Here is a 22720-nt window from a genome sequence, read left to right as displayed (position 1 = left end):
CTTTTGTGTATCTAGATGTGCTCTTCAGTAGGAATTACATACACTAGGAAGTGACAAGAATTTGAAGTCTTTGTCACATTTTTAATTTTAATTTGGCTTCTCATCAATATAATTACTTTTTTTTATTTTTTTTGAAACGGAGTCTCACTCTGTCGCCTGGGCTGAAGTGCAGTGGCCGGATCTCAGCTCACTGCAAGCTCCGCCTCCCGGGTTTACACCATTCTCCTGCCTCAGCCTCCTGAGTAGCTGGGACTACAGGCACCCGCCACCTCGCCCGGCTAGATTTTTGTATTTTTTAGTAGAGACGAGGTTTCACCATGTTAGCCAGGATGGTCTTGATCTCCTGACCTCGTGATCCGCCCGTCTCGGCCTCCCAAAGTGCTGGGATTACAGACTTGAGCCACCGCGCCCGGCTTCAATATAATTACTTATTGTTAACAACAGATTGAGGTGTGGTTAAAAGCTTTCTCACATTTTTCGTATTTGTAGCGTTTCTCTCCATGATGAAATATCTTAAAATTAGAAAGGCTAGAAGAATATTTAAAGACTGCGACCTTTATAAGACATTCCCCTGGTATGAGTTCTCTGATGTTTAAGAAGGCTGGAGTACGGCTTAAAGGCTTTGCCACATCCTTTACACTGGTATGGTTTTATCTCCAGTATGAATTTTCTTATGGGCATAAAGGTTTGCAGACTGTCTAAAGGTTTTGCCACATTCTTCACATGTGTAGGGTTTCTCTCCAGTATGAATTCTCCTATGTACATAAAGGATTGCGGACTGTCTAAAGGCTTTGCCGCATTCTTCACATGCGTAGGGTTTCTCTCCAGTATGAATTCTCCTATGTTTAGTAAGGACTGTGGAACTATTAAAGGCTTTACCACATTCTAAACATTTAAAGGGTTTCTCACCTGTATGTATCCTCTTATGTTTAGCAAAGCTTGAGGATGTGGTAATGACTTTGCCACATTCCTCACATTTGTAGGGTTTCTTTCCAGTATGAATTTTCTCTTGTCTATTCAGGTGTGAGGACTGTTTAAACACTTCCCCCCATTCTTTACATTGGTAGGGTTTATCTCCAGTATGAATTTTCTTATATTCATTCAGGTTTCTGAACCATCGAAAGGCTCTGCCATGATCTTCACATGTGTAGGGTTTCTCTCCGGTGTAAATTCTCTTATGTGCAGCAAGGTTTCTTGACCTACTAAAGGCTTTGTCATCCTCTTCACATTTGTAAGGTTTCTCTCCAGTATGAATTTTCTTGTGTTGATTCAGGGCTGTGGACTGTCCAAAGGCTTTACCACACTCTTCACATTTGTAACTTTTCTCTCCAGTATGAATTTTCTTGTGTTGATTCAGGTCTATGTGCCATGCAAAGTGTTTGCCACACTCTTCACATTTGTAAGGTTTCTCTCGAGTATGAATGTTCTTATGTCGATTCAGGTCTGTGTAGCGTCCAAAGGCTTTGCCACACTCTTCACATTTGTAAGGTTTCTCTCCAGTATGAATTCTCCTATGTGCATAAAGGTTTGCAGACTGTCTAAAGGTTTTGCCACACTCTTCACATTTGTAAGGTTTCTCTCCAGTATGAATTCTCCTATGTACATAAAGGATTGCGGACTGTCTAAAGGCTTTGCCACATTCTTCACATGTGTAGGGTTTCTCTCCAGTATGAATTCTCCTATGTTTAATAAGGACTGTGGAACTATTAAAGGCTTTACCACATTCTAAACATTTAAAGGGTTTCTCACCTGTATGAATCCTCTTATGTTTAGCAAAGCTTGAGGATGTGGTAATGACTTTGCCACATTCCTCACATTTGTAGGGTTTCTTTCCAGTGTGAATTTTCTCTTGTCTATTCAGGTGTGAGCACTGTTTTAACACTTCCCCCTGTTCTTTACATCTGTAGGGTTTATCTCCAGTATGAATTTTCTTACATTCATTCAGGTTTGTGGACCATCCAAAGGCTCTGCCACGATCTTCACATGTGTAGGGTTTGTCTCTGGTGTAAATTCTCTTATGTGCAGCAAGGTTTCTTGACCTACTAAAGGCTTTGCCACTTTCTTCACATTTGTAAGGTTTCTCTCCAGTATGAATTTTCTTGTGTTGATTCAGGGCTGTGGACCGTCCGAAGGTTTTGCCACACTCTTCACATTTGTAACTTTTCTCTCCAGTAGGAATTTTCTTGTGTTGATTTAGGTCTGCTGATGGGGCATAGGCTTTGCCACAGTCTTCACATTTGGAAGGTTTCTCCCCAGTATAAGTTTTCTTGTGTTGATTCAGGTCTGTGGGCCATGCAAAGTGTTTGCCACACTCTTCACATTTGGAAGGTTTCTCTCGAGTATGAATGTTCTTATGTCGATTCAGGTCTGTGTAGCGTCCAAATGCTTTGCCACACTCTTCACATTTGTAAGGTTTCTCTCTGGTATGAATTCTCCTATGTGCACAAAGGTTTGCAGACTGTCTAAAGGTTTTGCCACATTCTTCACATGTGTAGGGTTTCTCTCCAGTATGAATTCTCCTATGTACATAAAGGATTGCAGACTGTCTAAACGCTTTGCCGCATTCTTCACATGTGTAGGGTTTCTCTCCAGTATGAATTCTCCTATGTTTAGTAAGGACTGTGGAACGATTAAAGGCTTTACCACATTCTAAACATTTGAAAGGTTTCTCACCTGTATGTATCCTCTTATGTTTAGCAAAGCTTGAGGATGAGGTAATGACTTTGCCATATTCCTTACATTTGAAGGGTTTCTTTCCAGTATGAATTTTCTCATGTCTATTCAGGTGTGAGGACTGTTTAAACACTTTCCCACATTCTTTACATTTGTAGGGTTTATCTCCAGTATGAATTTTCTTATATTCATTCAGGTTTGTGGACCATCCAAAGGCTCTGCCACGATCTTCACATGTGTAGGGTTTCTCTCCGGTGTAAATTCTCTTATGTGCAGCAAGGTTTCTTGACCTACTAAAGGCTTTGCCACTCTCTTCACATTTGTAAGGTTTCTCTCCAGTATGAATTTTCTTGTGTTGATTCAGGGCTGTTGATGGGGCATAGGCTTTGCCACAGTCTTCACATTTGGAAGGTTTCTCCCCACTATAAGTTTTCTTGTGTTGATTCAGGTCTGTGTGCCATGCAAAGTGTTTGCCACACTCTTCACATTTGGAAGGTTTCTCTCGAGTATGAATGTTCTTATGTCGATTCAGGTCTGTGTATTGTCCAAAGGCTTTGCCACACTCTTCACATTTGTAAGGTTTCTCTCCCGTATGAATTCTCCTATGTGCATACAGGTTTGCAGACTGTCTAAAGGTTTTGCCACATTCTTCACATGTGTAGGGTTTCTCTCCAGTATGAATTCTCCTATGTACATAAAGGATTGCAGACTGTCTAAACGCTTTGCCGCATTCTTCACATGTGTAGGGTTTCTCTCCAGTATGAATTCTCCTATGTTTAGTAAGGACTGTGGAACGATTAAAGGCTTTACCACATTCTAAACATTTAAAGGGTTTCTCACCTGTATGAATCCTCTTATGTTGAGCAAAGCTTGAGGATGAGGTAATGACTTTGCCACATTCCTTACATTTGATGGGTTTCTTTCTAGTATGAATTTTCTCATGTCTATTCAGGTGTGAGCACTGTTTAAACACTTCCCCCTGTTCTTTACATTTGCAGGGTTTATCTCCAGTATGAATTTTCTTACATTCATTCAGGTTTGTGGACCATCCAAAGGCTCTGCCACGATCTTCACATGTGTAGAGTTTCTCTCCTGTGTAAATTCTCTTATGTGCAGCAAGGTTTCTTGACCTACTAAAGGCTTTGCCACTCTCTTCACATTTGTAAGGTTTCTCTCCAGTATGAATTTTCTTGTGTTGATTCAGGGCTGTGTACCGTCCAAAGGCTTTGCCACACTCTTCACATTTGTAACTTTTCTCTCCAGTAAGAATTTTCTTGTGTTGATTCAGGTCTGTTGATGGGGCATAGGCTTTGCCACTCTCTTCACATTTGTAAGGTTTCTCTCCAGTATGAATTTTCTTGTGTTGATTCAGGGCTGTGTACCGTCCAAAGGCTTTGCCACACTCTTCACATTTGTAACTTTTCTCTCCAGTAAGAATTTTCTTGTGTTGATTCAGGGCTGTTGATGGGGCATAGGCTTTGCCACAGTCTTCACATTTGGAAGGTTTCTCCCCAGTATAAGTTTTCTTGTGTTGATTCAGGTCTGTGTGCCATGCAAAGTGTTTGCCACACTCTTCACATTTGGAAGGTTTCTCTCGAGTATGAATGTTCTTATGTCGATTCAGGTCTGTGTACTGTCCAAATGCTTTGCCACACTCTTCACATTTGTAAGGTTTCTCTCTGGTATGAATTCTCCTATGTGCATACAGGTTTGCAGACTGTCTAAAGGTTTTGCCACATTCTTCACATGTGTAGGGTTTCTCTCCAGTATGAATTCTCCTATGTACATAAAGGATTGCAGACTGTCTAAACGCTTTGCCGCATTCTTCACATGTGTAGGGTTTCTCTCCAGTATGAATTCTCCTATGTTTAGTAAGGACTGTGGAACGATTAAAGGCTTTACCACATTCTAAACATTTAAAGGGTTTCTCACCTGTATGAATCCTCTTATGTTGAGCAAAGCTTGAGGATGAGGTAATGACTTTGCCACATTCCTTACATTTGATGGGTTTCTTTCTAGTATGAATTTTCTCTTGTCTATTCAGGTGTGAGGACTGTTTAAACACTTCCCCCCGTTCTTTACATTTGTAGGGTTTATCTCCAGTATGAATTTTCTTATATTCATTCAGGTTTGTGGACCATCCAAAGGCTCTGCCACGATCTTCACATGTGTAGAGTTTCTCTCCTGTGTAAATTCTCTTATGTGCAGCAAGGTTTCTTGACCTACTAAAGGCTTTGCCACTCTCTTCACATTTGTAAGGTTTCTCTCCAGTATGAATTTTCTTGTGTTGATTCAGGGCTGTGGACCGTCCAAAGGCTTTGCCACATTCTTCACATGTGTAGGGTTTCTCTCCAGCATGAATTCCTTTATGTTGAGTTATGTCTGAGAACTTCTGAAATGACTTGCCGTATTGGTTACATTTCAAGTGTTTCTCTCCAGTATGTCTTGTCTTGTCTTTGTTTGAATTTGCAAATTTACTAAAAACTTTGACACCTGCATTACACTGAAATATTTTGCTCTGGGTATTTGGCAAGCATTGATTAATTACATTATAACCTCCTTTCTGCACTTTACACACATTCATACTTTTACAGTCTCTCCTTAATTGTAAATTCTCATGCCCACATTTCTCATATCTTCTCAGTATACATTTGTGGAATGAATCTTCTATCCCCTGCCCTGGCAAAAAGTCTTGGGTGAAATGAGAACACATAGCTGAAAGAAATAAAAAATAACAAATTATCCCAGTTACTAGATTCATATGAATATACTTTAAAAATCTTATAAAATTATACAAAGTACGCTAGTAAGATGGCATAACAAAAATACCACAAGTCATAACTTCTTCACAGACATATACATGTAACAAACATATAGTGATCAAAATGCCTTTGTGTGAAATCTATAAATGCGTTAATTGCATGCAATGCCTCAGGTAAGCACAATGCCAAGAGCCACATAGAACAGGAAGGAATGTTTGCTACATTTACCTAGCAACAGCTCTTCCTCTTCCCCAATATAGCACTATGCCATTAGGAGAAAACTCTCAACTTTGTCTTTTTCCTTAAAAGCAAAAAAAACTACTGACACACATATCCTTACTTCTGCCTTTTGGGGTCTTTACAAAAACTGATTTCTGCCTCCCATAAAACAGTGCTGAAAGAAATGGTGATACTTTGGAAGAACAACTTGGGTATGTGAAGACAAATTACAAATATTTCAAGAGCAGACTGAAGTGCTAAATACAGGCAACAGGTAGAGCAAGTGATTAAAGACTTATTTATTTATTTATTTTGAAATGGAGTCTCACTCTGTCACCCAGGCTGGAATGCACTGGCGGGATATCTTGGCTCACTGCAAGCTCCACCTCCTGAGTTCATGCCATTCTCCTGCCTCAGCCTCCCCAGTAGCTGGGACTAGAGGCGCCCACCACCACGCCCGGCTAATTTTTGTATTTTTAGTAGAGACAGGGTTTCACTGTGTTAGCCAGGCTGGTCTCGATCTCCTGACCTCATGATCTGCCTGCCTTAGCCTCCCAAAGTGCTGGGATTACAGGCGTGAGCCACCACGCCTGGCCAATTAGAGACTTTTAAGAGGAAACATGAAGAAACCCTTTTAACTAAAAACTAAACATGAAATTCCAGACAACAGACATGCTTCCAACATGTATGACAGGTTCCCATAATCTCAGATAATTGGCTTCAGACTACGTCATGACAAACATAATAAACAGTTGTGACAAACAGCTTTTTGTTAATGCTCAAATACAAGCAAATATTACAATGTATACAAAATAATTTTAAATTTTTCAGAGAACCATAAAAAACAAAGATGTACAAATTTTTTAAATGTAATCTGAATAATGCTGAATCAGTTAACTGAAAATACATACAACTAAATGTAATCAGAAAAATTAGAACATCAATGAGAACATTAAAAACAACAACAAAAAAAATGGAGGTGACAAATACGAAATGACTCAGAAATTTTCAAAAGTTAAAAAAAAGATGTAATAAATGAAGCAGCTCAACAAACTTCAACTAGGATACACACACACAGATTTATGGCAAGGCGCATATATAAGCAAAGTTTCAAAAATCAAACACAAGAACGGCGTTCTCAGGAACTGCAAAATAAAAGTGATGTGTCATTTATAAGTGTGGTCTTATAAGATTACCAGTGAATCTGTCAACAAAAGTATTTCACACCAGAAGAAATTGCAATATAACTAAGGTGCTGGAGGAAAAAAAAAAAAAAAAATTACACATGGGAATAATATAACCAGTAAAACTGTCCCAAAACTGAAGAAAAAGTAAAGACCTTTCAAGATAAGCAAATGCTGAAAAAGTATATTAGCACAACACCTGTCTTACCAAAAAAATACTGAAGAAAGTGTCTTCCAGTGAAAATAACATAATGCAAGAAAATCAAACATAATCATATGAAAATACGTAACTTTCTGAAAAAGATATGCACATACACAAAATTCTGTACCACTATCATAATAGTGCAGAAAACATTTTAATCTCTAAAATTTTAAAGGTAAAAGCATAAAAATGATCATAAACTGTTCATCATTATCAGGTAATAATATACAACATAAAAAATGATTACTGACATCAATAACGAACTTGAGGACAGATGTAATGAGGGAGTTTTCTTTTCTTCCTGTCTCACTCTGTCACCCAGACTGGAGAGCAGTGGCGTGATCTTGGCTCACGGTAACCTCTGCCTGCCCAGTTCAGGCAATTCTCCTGCCTCACCCTCCTAGAACTACAGGTACACACCACCATGCCCTTCTAATTTTTTGTATTTTTAATAGAGACAGGGGTTTCACCATGCTGGCCAGGCTGGTCTCAAACTCCTAACCTCATGATGTGCCTGCCTCGGCCTCCCAAAGTGCTGGGATTACAGGCATAAGCGACCGCGCCCAGCCCTTTTTTTTTTTTTTTTTTTGAGACGGAGTCTCGCTCTGTTGCCCAGGCTGGAGTGCAGTGGCCAGATGTCAGCTCCCGGGTTTATGCCATTCTCCTGCCTCAGCCTCCCGAGTAGCTGGGACTACAGGCGCCCGCCACCTCGCCCGGCTAGTTTTTTGTGTTTTTTTTTTTTTTAAGTAGAGACGGGGTTTCACCGTGTTAGCCAGGATGGTCTCGATCTCCTGACCTCGTGATCCGCCCGTCTCGGCCTCCCAAAGTGCTGGGATTACAGACTTGAGCCACCGCGCCTGGCCCACCCCCCCGCTTTTTTTTTTTTTTTTTTTTTTTTTTTGAGACAGAGTCTCACTCTGTTGCCAGGCTGGAGTGCAGCCGTGGAATCTTGACTCACTGCAACCTCCAACTCCTAGGTTCAAGCAATTCTCCTGCCTTAGCCTCCCAAGTAGCTGGGACTACAGGTGCGGGGCACCACAGGCAGCTAATTTTTGTATTTCTGGTGAAGATGGGGTTTCAACATGTTGACCAGGATGGTCTCGATCTCTTTTCGTGAACTGCCTGCCTCGGCCTCTCAAACGGCTGGGATTACACGTGTGAGCGCCCAGCCAAGGAAGAATTTTCAAATGCAACTCGGTTTTTACCAGTTTTAAATATATTATTTTGCCGCGCACAGTGGCTCACTTCTGTAATCCCAGTACTCTGGGAGGCCAAGGAGGGTGGATCACGAGGTCAGGAGATCGAGACCATCCTGGCTAACACGGTGAAACCCCCTCTCTACTAAAAATACAAAAAACTTTAGCTGGGCATGGTGGCGAGTCTGTAGTCCCAGCTACTCGAGATGCTGAGGCAGGAGAATGGCGTGAACCTGGAAGGCGGAGCTTGCAGTGAGCACAGATTGCGTGGCTGCACTCCAGCCTGGGCCACTGAAGAAGGCTCCGTCTCAAAAAAACAAGATAAAATAAAAATATATTATTTTAAGAAATTTTATGTACTTCCCAAGATACCAAAAAAACGTATCTCTATAGATACACCAAAAAATAAGAAGACAGAAAAAGAAAATAAGGGGCAAAAATGAAATAATCCAGCAAAACAATAAAACTTATGAAGTAAAGGTTTCCATTCAAAATACATTCACCCTTGGCTGGGCGCGGTGGCTCAAGCCTGTAATCCCAGCACTTTGGGAGGCCGAGACGGGCGGATCATGAGGTCAGGAGATTGAGACCATCCTGGCTAACACAGTGAAACCCCGTCTCTACTAAAAAATACAAAAAACTAGCCGGGCGAGGTGGCGGGCGCCTGTAGTCCCAGCTACTCCGGAGGCTGAGGCAGGAGAATGGCGTGAACCCGGGAGGCGGAGCTTGCAGTGAGCTGAGATCTGGCCACTGCACTACTCCAGCCTGGGCGACAGAGGGAGACTCCGTCTAAAAAAAAAAAACAAAAAAACAAAATACATTCACCAAATAAAGGGATTGATTGCAAAACTTAACATGATCCACCTTGCTTTTTAAAGTCACTTTGAGATGTAATGATTAAAAAAGACTGAAAAGGACAAAATGAAAGAAGACATTTCATGCAAATAACCAAATAAGAGGTCCAAATTACACAACACAAAGTACATCTTAAGTCAAAACTGTCCCTATTTCATAAAATATACTTTAACTAAAAGTTCATAAGAAAGAAGGGCATTAAACAATAACAAAATAGTTCCTTTACTGGGAACTCATGACAAATGTGTGTATACATATGTTAATGTGTCTGTATGTTTGTGTGTGTCCCACATTGAGTTCCAAATATACAAAGCCAATACTGACAGAATTAAAGCAAGACAAAAAAAGCAATATAATTATACTAGGATATTTACCCCAATTTCTGTAAAGAATAATGAAACAAGATAAAATATTCATAACAGGAGACTTGAAAGCAGTATTAAACAATTATGCCTAACAGAATTGTAGAGAACATTGCTCAACAACAAGAGAATACACACCTTCCTCAATAGCTCATACAATATTCTCCAGGATAAACGACATATTAGGGCACAAAAAAAGTCTTAACAGAAGTTTTTAAAATTGAAATTTTACAGATTACTTTTAACGACCAAACTGGAATGAGAGTAGAAATTAATAAAAGAAAGAAAACTATAAATCCTGTCTCCACTAAAACTACAAAAAATTAGCCAGGCGTGGTGGCAGGCTACTGTAGTCCCAGCTACTCCACAGGCTGAGGGAGGAGGATGGCGTCAACCTGGGAGGCGGAGCTTGTAGTAAGCTGAGAGTGCGCCACTGCACTCCAGCCTGGGCGACAGAGCAAGACTCTGTATCCCCCCCTCAAAAAGAAAAAAAATTTTTTACATACTTACAGAAATTAAACAACACAATCTAAAGATTGAAATAATAAAGATGTCTAGACTGCTCAATGTAATCTACAGATTAAATGTAATCCCTGTCAAATTTGTAACTAAATTATTGTAGTAATAGAAACAGCAACCCCCATATTATATGAAATTAAGAAACAGTGAAGTACCCAACAATTGTCAAAAAGAGAAGCAATCTCAGAGGCTTCACAGCTCCTGATTTCAAAACACATGCAAAGCGAAAGAATTAAAACAATTTGGAATGGGTCATAAAGCTGAACAGCCGGATCAATGAAATAAAATCTAGCAAAAATATAAACACACACAGTCACATGAAGAGTAATTTAGACATTCATAATTATTGCAGCATTGTTACTGAAAGCAAATAAATGCAACACAGATTTCTCTCAAACTGATAAATTAGAAATATTAAAATTATGAAATATTACTGTTTATAAAAAGCAAAAATTAAACAAGTAAAGATAAATCTTGATGACATTAATATAAAATAAGTCACAGAGACAGAAACTGTATAAATCAACTTACATCAGATATCTAAAGCAGTTTGACTTTAAAACAACAGAATTGTATTTGTAAAGGGCCAGAAAATAGAAAAAGTAGGTAGTTGTTTAATGTGTATTGAGTGTTAGCTTTGCAAGATAAACATATTCTAAGGAAAGAGTGCATAACAATGTTAATATGACTAAGCTGAATATTTAACAAATATGTGATTGTAAAGTTTGTGCATTTTTTAAAACAATTAAAAATAATATCTAAGAGAGAGAGGTATGACACTTTTGGAAATTATCTTCAAATCACGGAAGTGTTTCTCACACACACACAAAAATACAGATTTACAAACAAATAGAGGGTAAAATTAGGAGAATTTCAATGACTACTCACCTAGGCAGGGTAAAACCACCATGGTATACACAAATAAAACAAGTATACAACTTACAAACAATAGGGAAAGAGTATGCAGACAGATAAACACAGAGACTCTTAAAGCAGACAGTGTATACAGCTGAGTGCTTTCATACACAATAACAACATTAAATAAAAACATCCTTCTCATGTTTCAGATCTCAGACAACAGGTTTTCTACTCTTTCCAATTCAGTATAATTTCGGCCATTAGTCTGTCATATATAGTCTTTATTGTGTATAGGTATACGATCTATACCTCATTTGAGTTTCTTAAATCACAAAGACATGTTCAGTTTTGCCAAATGCTTCTGCATTCACAATAAAAAATAAAGCTGTCTAATAACAAATGTAATTTAAAAGGTGAACACTCTACACTGAAATTTATAAATTAAAAACTGAAAAAGGCAAGAAAAATTGAAAGTATTGCTCATAAAATTAAAAAAATATTATGAAAGTTCAATCTCTATCAAATCAATGCAATCTCTATCAAAATACCAATGACTTTTTTCACAGAAATGGAAAAAACAAACTTAAACTTTATACGGAACCATCAAAGACCCCCCAAATAGCAAAAGTAATCCTGAGCGCCCCCCCCCAAAAAAAAAACAGCTGGAAGCATCATACTACCTGACTCCGAAATATACTAAAAAGCTATATAATAAGCAAAATAGCATGATACTGGCATAAAAACAAACAGATCAAACTATCCAGTGAGCCCAGTAATAAATTCATGAACCTAGAAACAAGTGATTTTCAACAAAAATGTCAATAACACACATTTGGAAAAAGAGAGTGTTTTCAATAAATGGTGCTAAGAAAATTATCTACAAGATAATCAAAGAAATAAAACTAGGCTCCTACCTCTTACGATATAAAAAACTCAATCACAAATAAAGATTCCAATGGGAAACCCAAATAAAGCTATCTGAAGTAAACATACAGGAATGCTTTGCCACATAGTACGGAGCAAAGAATCTTAAGATCTCAAAAGCACAGGCAAAAGAAACAAAAATATGCAAATGGGATTACAACAAAGTAAAAATGCTTTGCACAGCAAAGACAACGAGTGAAGAGATAACCTACAATGAAAGAAAATATTTGCGAAATAGACATATGACAAAAGATAAGTTTACAGAATATATAACAAACTTAACAAAAATAACACAATCTGAACACAGGCAAGAGACTTTAAGAGACATTTTTCAAAAGAAATACAAATAGCCAAAAAGTACATGCAAAGGTGCTCAACATCACTAATTGTCAGAGAAATGCAAATCAAAACAAGATACCACTTCACTCCAATTAGAATGACTGTAATTAGAAAGACAAAAAAAAAAAATTGGTGAGAATGAATAGAAAAGGAAACACATACAGTTGGAAAAATTATAAGTTAGTAGAGCCACTATAGAAAAAAATAAGTATCACAGGATAACATATATTTAAACCATCAACAAATGGTATTTTAACACTGTTTCTTTGACTCCTCGCCTACACAATAAACTGTGGACGACCAGATACACACACACACTCAAATTGCTGGATCACATTCTATTTTTAATTTTTTAATTAAATGGGATTGCTGGAACATATGTAAGTTCTATTTTCATTGTAGCTAAAGAAAACAAAACCAGTATGTCAAAGAGAAATCTACACTCCCATGTTTATTACAGCACTATTTACAATGGCCAAGATATATGGAATCAATCCAAGTGTCCAAAACTTGAATGAATAAAGAAAATGTAGTATATATACACAATAAAATACTATTCATCTACAAAAGAGAATTCAATTTTGGTATTTGCCACAACACAGATGAATCTGGAGGCCATTACGTTAAGTGAAATAAAACAGATACACTGAGACAAATACCACATGATCTTACACATATGTGAAATCTAATATAAACATATATGATGAAGGCTTTATGCAACTAGTCTTGGCAATCAGTTTTTCAATATAACATCAAAGGTTTACACATGTATTTAAAATATCCCAAAAAAGCTGGGCGCGGTGTCTTATGCCTATAATCCCAGCACTCTGGGAGGCCAAGGCGGGCAGATCACAAGTTCAGGAGATCGAGACCATCCTGGCTAACACAGTGAAATCCCCTCTTTACTAAAAATACAACAAAATTAGCCGGGCAGGGTGGCAGGTGCCTGTAGTCCCAGCTATTCGGGAGGCTGAGGAAGGAGAATGGCGTGAACCTGGGAGGCAGAGCTTGCAGTGAGCCGAGATTGCACCACTGCACTCCAGCCTGGGCAACAGAGGGATACTCTGTCTCAAAAAAATAACATAACATAATCCCAAAAATATTCAAGGCAGGGCTTTAAATACATGTTTACACGTGCATGTTCATTCATTGTTATTTACAAAAGACAATTCCTGGAAACACAAATGTCCCTTTAGAGATCAATATCAGATTTTTAAAATGTGACATATACATACAATATTTTATTTTAAAACAAAGATATTCTGACACGTATTTGTGGAGGAAAAATTAAATATTAAATTTGAACTCAATTGAACATGGACACAAACAGTGGTCACCAAGTCCCAGAACAGGTTGTGTGAGTCCCTTGAGGTCTTCAGCCAGCACTATTATGAAGAAATCTCTATTTCAATCTATTCCTATACATTAGTTATTGATAGACAATCACAAAAACAAGTTGACCTTTTTGTGTTCCTGAAGCCCAGTTCACGAAAGGCCCTAGTGACAGGACCTCATGCGAAACAACCCATTACAAAAACAGCTAGGGTCCCATAGCATGACGAACCTTCATGAGACCCCTCCTTGTCTGTGCAAGGATGGGTGGCCGACTCTGGAGCCCGGGCTGTTGCTTCCCAGTCTGGTGGTGAATCCTCCATAGTCTGGTGAATGTAAATATATATATATCTCTTTTCCCTTCTCCCCTTCCCATTGCAACTTGGTTATTACATCATTTGCTTATTATATCTGCACTGCCATTTACGTGAGATAAAGGTTGTTTACCCTTAAAGGTATTGTATGTTTTCTCCCTCTAACACACTTCCTGCACAGATCATTTTGGGTGTTAGGAACAGGATTCGAAAGCGAAAACGTGCCATTTTTCAGCCACAAGGAATGGGCTGGGAGCTTGGGGGCTTCCCATATCCTGGGATGGGAACTCCCGCAGTTCTCTCCTTTGGCCATTGAGTGGTCCAAGGGAACTGGTCTTTTTGAAAACAGGGAATCTAAATTACTGCATTTTGAACTGTTGGCTGTGCGTGAGGTGCTGCAGGGAATCCCAGTTGATAAAGGCAATGCTGAGGGAATTTCCCCACGTGGATGGTGCTTGCTTACTGCTTATAAGTTAACGTGTCAAGATAGGGACTGGTTGCTACACGAGAAATGTAAGCTGGAAAAAAAAATGCTAATCTGACTTCCTGACTGGCCCTGGCCAGGCCTATGTCTTGACTGATCAGGCTCAAAGCTATCAGCCTATTTCTGAAAAAAGCAGCTGTCCAAATGGCCCGGTCAGGGTAAAACTGAAAAACTAGTCAGCCGGGGCTTGGAGCAGGTAAAAACCCAGCTCCTATCTCAAAGATGGGAAATCAACCCTAAGAAAATTCAAGAACCTGCACAAACTGTAAAATTCCTTGGCATCCTATGAAATACATGGTTAATAGTCCATAGGCTAAAATACTAGAATTTGCAACCCCTGCCACTAAAAAGAAGGCCCAGAAATTTATTGGTTTGTTGGGATTGTGGAGACATCATATGCCCCACATGGGTAATATATTACAACCTCTGCAATGCAGTCACTAGAAAATGCTATGTCTTTCCCTGGGGACAGAAAGAGAGAGCATGGCTTTTGAACAAGCTAAACAAGCGTTGCAGCTGACCCTGGACCTACGGCCCATACGAAATAGGCCAGGAGAACTGCAAGTAGCTGTCCTAGATCAACATGCTAATCAGAGCCTTAGGCAGAAACAAGGTGGGAAGAGGGTACCTTGGGGGTTTTGGACCCAGAAACTGCCATAGGCTGGCAAAGCTTTACCCTGCCAAGAAGCAATTGTTAGCCTTTTATTGGGCTTTGCTGGAAACAGAGGACCTTTGCTTCAACCATGAGGTCTTTATGAGGCCTGAAATTCCTATTATGACTTGGGTCATGAATTTCCCCAAAACTCACCTGATAGGGCACACTCAGGAAAGCAGCATTATAAAATGGAAATGGTATACACAAGATAGGACTAAGCCAGGACAAAGGGGGATGCTGCTTTTGCATAAGGATGTACAAAACTTGCCAGCTCAGAAAACCACCAAGAAAGCCCTTCAGATAAGGAAGAAAACCTCCCCCATCCAATGGGGCAAATCCTTTAAAAAACTAAGCCCAGATGACCAGAAACATGCCTGGTTTATTAATGGTCCCACAAAATACACTGGTGGCACTTGATGCTAGAAGGCTGTGGCTTACAATCCTGTTAGAAAACATAAGCATTTCTGATGAAGGAAAAGGTGGAAGCAGCTAGCTGGTTGAACCAGTAGCGGTCCTCTGAGTTATTTAGGAGGAAGCCAGAGGGATTTGTCACTTGTTTAGCAACTCTTGGTCAGGAGCAAATGGTCTTACTACCTGGTTGCACCAATGGCAACAAAATAAATGGTTAATTGTGAATAAAGAGGTTTGGGGAAAAAAATACTGGGAAGATACCTGAATCCTGGTGCACACTACCATTATCACTGTTTTCCATGTTGATGCTCACGTGTCTCTGTTTTCTCTTGACAGACTATTTAATCAGCAGGCAGATCAACAAGCCAAAATTTCCACTACAACTGAAAACTTGAATGTGAATGAATGGATTACAACATGTTCAAGCCTTGCAGTGAGAGGCATTATAATGTAATAACCTATCTACTAACAGTCAGCACCTGTGTCTTTGTGCCTGAGGCCAAGAATAAGTTCATCAACTGGGCAGCCACCACTGTAGAAGAAGCCAACCACAATCAATGTTGGCTACGAGTAGAGTTGCCAGAGGCCGCCAGCAATGAGCTACCTTGGAGAATCGTCCCTGCCAACATTTCTGAATGGCTCTGTCACTGCCAATGGGGCCACAACAACAACAACTGCAATCCAACCTGGACTTCCTCTGACCAAACCAAGCAATGGATTTATGCCCAAGTCAGGTGAAAAGTGAACTCCACCTTCACCTTGCATCAAACGCCTTGGTATCCTGACCAACATGCCTGGAACAGTATATACTGGGAACCCGCTGTGCTGATGGCCAGATTCTGTATAGCGTCCCACTCCCCCACTTTGTCTGGAGGCTGTAAATGGCTCCTCTAATGTTACTCTGGGTTTCTCCCACCAGACACTTGTCAACATATACTCCAAATCAACAATATTGTCCCTAATGAAACACAATCTCTTTCCTACTTACACATTAGTACACTATGATTACAGTAACTATATTGCAGTCCCCTGGGGGACCCTCTGGATATGTGGATCCTACAGGTCGTGATACCTGCCCCTACAATGGACAGAGAGATACACTTGGGGGTGGCCATTAATTCCATTCACCATACAAATGTGCTGGACTCCCTGGTGGTGATACTCTACTACAGTATTCTCCCCTGCCACTGGTACAATCCTGCTTCGGCAGCAATTAAAATATTAAGCTTACATGTAGACAAAGTTCTCTACTAAAAATACAAAAATTAGCCAGGCATGGTGGTGGGCGCCTGTAGTCCCAGCTACTCGGGAGCCTGAGGCAGAAGAATCGCTTGAACCTGGGAGGCGAAGGTTGCAGTGAGCCAAGATTGTGCCACTGCACTCCAGCCCAGCAACAGAGCCAGACTCCATCATAAATAAATAAGGAGAACCTACATGAAAAAACACTCCCCAGTAAAACAGAGTTGAAAATAAAAATAAAAAATTCTGACCTATAAAAGACTGAATATAATATAGATGTACCATAAAAACAATCCTTTAAATAACTACAGTTTTCAGCTGTGACTGTGTACTTATGAAGATCTGGCATTTTGAATCCTTACATGCAATGTACAGCAGTTTAAAAAAAAAAAATGGATCTTGGCCAGGCACAGTGGCTCACGCCTGTAATCCCAGCACTTTGGGAGGCCGAGGTGGGCAGATCACAAGGTCAGGAGATTGAGACCATCCTGGCTAACACGGTGAAACCCCGTTCTACTAAAAATACAAAACGCAAGTCGGGCATGGTGGTGGGCGCCTGTAGTCCTAGCTACTTGGGAGGCTGAGGCAGGAGAATGGTGTGGACCCGGGAGGCAGAGCTTGCAGTGAGCCAAGATAGCGCCACCTGCACTCCAGCCTGGGCGACAGAGTGAGACTCTGTCTCAAGAAAAAAAGGATGCATCTCAATTTAAAAATGCTCTAATAAGAATAAGCATTTTCAATACATTTATTACACACAATGTGTAAATGTGAGCATTTTATTTCAGAAATGTGAATTTGAAATCTGATAAATTTGACATAGAATATATCAGAAACTGAAAACACAGTAAGATGGCAGGAGGTTCTCTACCCACAACTTCTACAGTTACAAAAATGCAGCACTTATGTCCTGAAAAAGGGAACTTTATGGGAGCTTTGGAATCCATGTCAAGGGTTGTGAACCCAAGACTGAGGAGGGCTGTATTGAAAAGACATGCCCTTGTTTGAGTGGCATGCTTGCCCATCACGGTCACAGCTACAAAATAAAATATGTCCAATTTTCATTGTAGACTTAGCTGTAGACCATTTGGTTTTGTTTCTGCCACTAGAACCATCTGCAAAGACACCTAAACCAAGACACCTATGCCTCAGGTGAAAGGACTTTAGAAGTTGGTTCTATCTGTGATCTCCGAATTAGCCCCAAATCCACCCTTTGCATGTGTCAGTCATGGTGTGGAAGAAATCCTGCCCAGACACCCACAGAGAGAAACATCTATCTCTGCCCCTGGATGTAGGCTTGCCAGTATTTATTTGACAGTGGGTCTTGACATGGCACTATAACCTGGCTCCAAGTCCATGCAACCAAAGTCCAAAAGTTTTTCCTAACCTGGGACCTGCCAAAAAGCACACCTATATGTGCCCCTGTAGGCATGTTGGCTGACTTCATTCCCACTGTGAATGGTGAAGCAGTCATATAACCACGCTCTGGTCTCTTGTCACTTAGAGTCTGAAAGACGTCCTGCCCACCCAGAAATCTGGAGGGAGAAATGCCATGAACCCCAAAACAGACCTGAAGACTTTGTTCTCAGCTGTGTATCCTGAAGCAGCCTTGTGAATCGTTCCACACCCTCTCAGCTGTGATCAAGGGTCAGTACTGCTCATCTAGGAACCTGTCCAATGACTAGGTTAGACATTTCCAAACGCCTCTCAAGGGTGACACAGGAGGAGCCACACCTGCTCACATTGATTGTATCAGCACCTTAATCTGCAGATATAACTGGAGGGTTCTCTTCCTCAGTGCCAGTCATACTGGTCAACATCTTGAAGAAAGTTCAGTCTTCTCAGAAAATACACAGAATCCACAACTGTCTGATGCCCAGATAACAGGTCTGTCAAGCATGAATTTCACTGCAGACCCAGTAGTAGTTGTGTGACCTGAATCCGAAACACTTTATTGCAATCTCAGTGGAAATCTCATCAGTCCAGAAATCCAATAGGAGAAGATATTTACCTCCCAAAACTAGTCTATAAAGACAGAATGGTGTATTTACTCCTTCAGATGCAATGACGTCAAAACAAGGCTTCACAAATTTTGAAGGATCAGGCAAACATAACAGCACTAAAGGAAACTAAAAATGCTCCAGGAACCACTAACAATAAAACACAGATCCAGGCCAGGTGTGGTGGCTCACGCCTGTAATCCCAACACTTTGGGAAGCCAAGCAGGTATATCACCCAAGGTCAGGAGTTCGAGACCAGCCTGGCCAACATGGCAAAACCCCATCTCTACTAAAAATACAAAAATTAGCAGGGCGGGCTGGGTGCGGTGGCTCAAGCCTGTAATCCCAGCACTTTGGGAGGCCGAGACAGGCGATCACGAGGTCAGGAGATCGAGACCATCCTGGCTAACACGGTGAAACCCCATCTCTACTAAAAAAAATACAAAAAACTAGCTGGGTGAGGTGGCGGACGCCTGTAGTCCCAGCTACTCGGGAGGCTGAGGCAGGAGAATGGCGTAAACGCAGGAGGCGGAGCTTGTAGTGAGCTGAGATCCGGCCACTGCACTCCAGCCTGAGTGACAGAGCGAGACTCCGTCTCAAAAAACAACAACAACAACAACAAAAAATTAGCAGGGTATGGTGGCATGTGCCTGTAATCCCAGCCACCCAGGAGGCTGAGGCAGGAGAATCGCTGGAACCCAGGGGGCAGAGGCTGCAGTGAGCTGAGATTGTGCCACTGTACTCCAGCCTCGGGTGACAAAGCAAGACTCTGTCTCAAGAAAAAAAAAAAATCTAAAAAATAGCTAACAGAAAATGTTTAGGGCAACCAGAGAGAAAAGTCAGGTTATGCCCATCAGACTAACAGCAGATCTCTCTGCAGAAACCCCACAAGCCAGAAGAAAGTGGGGGCCAATATTCAACATGCTTAAAGAAAATAATTTTCAACCCGGAATTTCACATCCAGCCAAAATAAGCTTCATAAGCAAAGGAAAAATAATACAAACAAGCAAATGCTGAGAGATTTTGTTACCACCAGGTCTGACTTAGAAGAGCTCTTGAAGGAAGGACACGTGAAAAAGAAAAACCGGTACCACCCACTGCAAAAACATACCAACCTGTAAAGACCATCGACACTATGAAGAAACTGCACCAGCTAATGGGCAAAATAACCAGCTAGCATCGTAATGACAGGATCAAATTTACACATAACAATATTAATCTTAAATGTAAATGGGCTAAATGCCCCAATTAAAAGACACAGACTGGAAAGTTAGATAAAAAGTCAAGACCCATCAGTGTGCCATACTGAGGAGATCCATCTCATGTGCAAAGACAAACATAGGCTCAAAATAAAGGGATGAAGGAGTATTACCAAGCAAATGGAAAGCAAAAAAAAGCAGGGGTTGCAATCCTAGTCTCTGATAAAACAGACTTTAAATGAACAAAGATCAAAAACAGAAGGGGTCAGGCGCGGTGGCTCATGCTTGTAATTCCCAGCACTTTGAGAGGCAGAGGCGGATGGATCACGAGGTCAGGAGATCAAGACCATCGTGGCTAACACAGTGAAACCCCATCTCTACTAAAAATAGAAAAAATTAGCCGGGCGTGGTGGCGGGCGCCTGCAGTCCCAGCTACTCAGAAGGCTGAGGCAGGAGAATGGTGTGAACCCGGGAGGCGGAGCTTCCAGTGAGCCGAGATCATGCCTCTACACTTCAGCTTGGGCGACACAGCGAGACTCTGTCTCAAAAAAAAAAAAAAAAAAAAAACAAGAAGAAGGGCATTACATAATGTTAAAGGGATCAATGCAACAAGAAGAGATAACTATCCTAAATATATATGCACCCAATACAGGAGTACCCAGATTCATAAAGCAAGTTCTTAGAGACCTACAAAGAGAGATGACTCTCACACAATAATAATGGGAGACTTTAACACCCCACTGTCAATATTAGATCAAGGAGACAGAAAATTAACAAGGATATTCAGGACTTCAACTCACCTCTGGACCAAGCAGACCTAACAGACATCAACAGAACTCTCCACCCCAAATCAACAGAATATACATTATTCTCAGCACCACATCGCACTTATTCTAAAGTTGACCACATAATTGAAGTAAAACACACTTCAGCAAATGCGAAAGAACGAAAATTATGCCGGGTGCGGTGGCTCAAGCCTGTAATCCCAGCACTTTGGGAGGCCGAGACGGGCGGATCACGAGGTCAGGAGATCGAGACTATCCTGGCTAACCCAGTGAAACCCCGTCTCTACTAAAAAATACAAAAACTAGCCGGGCGAGGTGGTGGGCGCCTGTAGTCCCAGCTACTCGGGGAGGCTGAGGCAGGAGAATGGCGTAAACTCGGGAGGCCGAGCTTGCAGTGAGCTGAGATCCGGCCACTGCACTCCAGCCTGGGCGACAGAGCGAGACTCCGTCTCAAAAAGAAAAAAAAAAAAAAAAAAAAGAACGAAAATTATAACAGTCTCTCAGAAAACAGTGCAATCAAATTAGGACTCAGGATTAAGAAACTCAAAACCACACAACTACATGGAAACTGAACCTGCTCCTGAATGACTACTGGATAAATAACAAAATTAAGGTAGAAATAAATAAGTTCTTTCTCTTCCCGCCATCTTGGCTCCTGTGGAGGCCTGCTGGGAACGGGACTTCTAAAAGGAACTATGTCTGGAAGGCTGTGGTCCAAGGCCATTTTTGCCAGCTATAAGTGGGGTCTCCGGAACCAAAGGGGGCACACAGCTCTTCTTAAAATTGAAGGTGTTTATGCCCGAGATGAAACAGAATTCTATTTGGGCAAGAGATGCGCTTATGTATACAAAGCAAAGAATAACACAGTGACTCCAGGCGGCAAACCAAATAAAACCAGAGTCATCTGGGGAAAGGTAACTCGGGGCCATGGAAACAGTGGCATGGTTCGTGCCAAATTCCGAAGCAATCTTCCTGCGAAGGCCATTGGACACAGAATCCGAGTGATGCTGTACCCCTCAAGGATTTAAACTAATGAAAAATCAATAAATAAACGTGGATTTGTGTTCTTGTATTTTTGTTAAGTGGATTAAAGAATTTATTACCTTAAAAAAAAAAAAAAAAGAAATAAGTTCTTTGAAACCAATGAGAACAAAGACACAACCTACTAGAATCTCTGGGACACAGCCAAAGCAGCCTTTAGAGGGAAATTTATACCACTAAATGCCCACAAGAGAAGGCAGGAAAGACCTAAAATCGACACCCTTGGGGCTGGGCGCGGTGGCTCAAGCCTGTAATCCCAGCACTTTGGGAGGCCGAGATGGGCGGATCACGAGGTCAGGAGTTCGAGACCATCCTGGCTAACACGGTGAAACCCCGTCTCTACTAAAAAAAAAAATACAAAAAGTTAGCCGGGCGAGGTGGCTGGCGCCTGTAGTCCCAGCTACCCGGGAGGCTGAGGCAGGAGAATGGCATGAACCCGGGAGGCGGAGCTTGCAGCGAGCTGAGATCCGGCCACTGCACTCCAGCCCAGGCGACAGAGCAAGACTCCGTCTCAAAAAAAAAAAAAAAAAAAAAAAAAAAAATCGACACCCTAGCAAAAGCAAACCAATTCAAAAGCTACCAGAAGACAAGAAATAACTATGATCAGAGCAGAACTGGAGAAAATTAAAAAAAAAAAAATTCAGTGAATCCAGGAGCTAGTTTTTTTTTTAAAAGATCAACAAAATAGACCCCTAGAAACACTAATAAAGAAGAAAAGAGAGAAGAATCAAATAGACACAATAAAGAATGATAAGGGAGGTATCAACACTGATCCCACAGAAACAAACTACCATCAGAGAATACTATAAATACCTCTACGCAAATAAACTAGAAAATCTAGAAGAAATGGATGCATTCCTGGACACACACACCCTCCCAAGACTTAATCAGGAAGAAGTCAAATCCCTGAATAGACCAGTAACAAGTTCTGAAATTGAGGCAGTAATAGCCTACCAACCAAAAAAAGCCAGGACCAGACGAATTCACAGCCAAACTCTACCAGCAGTAAAAGGGGGAGTTGGTACCATTCCTTCTGAAACTATTCCAGACAATAGAAAAGGAGGGACTCCTCCCTAACTCATTTTATGAAGCCAGCATCATCCTGATAACAAAGCCTGGCAGAGAAACAACAAAAGAAAAAAATTCAGGCCATTATCCCTGATGAACATC

The 22720-nt window shown here is 40.8% G+C and overlaps 1 protein-coding gene and 1 pseudogene across 2 annotated transcripts in view; one reads left to right on the top strand and one right to left on the bottom strand.

Moving 5' to 3' along the window:
• Positions 1-300: 300 nt before the first annotated feature.
• Positions 301-22720, bottom strand: part of ZNF721 (zinc finger protein 721) — a 39302-nt gene continuing 16882 nt past the window's right edge. The window contains 2 exon segments of the mRNA XM_010375306.2: positions 301-651; positions 653-5388. Of these exon segments, the coding sequence (XP_010373608.2) occupies positions 541-651; positions 653-5388 (4847 nt within the window). The 3' untranslated portion in view covers positions 301-540.
• Positions 21145-21631, top strand: LOC104671710 (annotated as a pseudogene). Its single transcript, XR_749314.2, has one exon. The product of XR_749314.2 is annotated as a 60S ribosomal protein L35a pseudogene (transcript).

This window comes from Rhinopithecus roxellana, chromosome 2, assembly GCF_007565055.1.
Source record: "Rhinopithecus roxellana isolate Shanxi Qingling chromosome 2, ASM756505v1, whole genome shotgun sequence".
NCBI classification, from domain to species: domain Eukaryota; kingdom Metazoa; phylum Chordata; class Mammalia; order Primates; family Cercopithecidae; genus Rhinopithecus; species Rhinopithecus roxellana.
The sequence above is the reverse complement of the archived record's forward strand: the minus strand, read 5'-3'. Positions and strand labels throughout refer to the sequence as shown.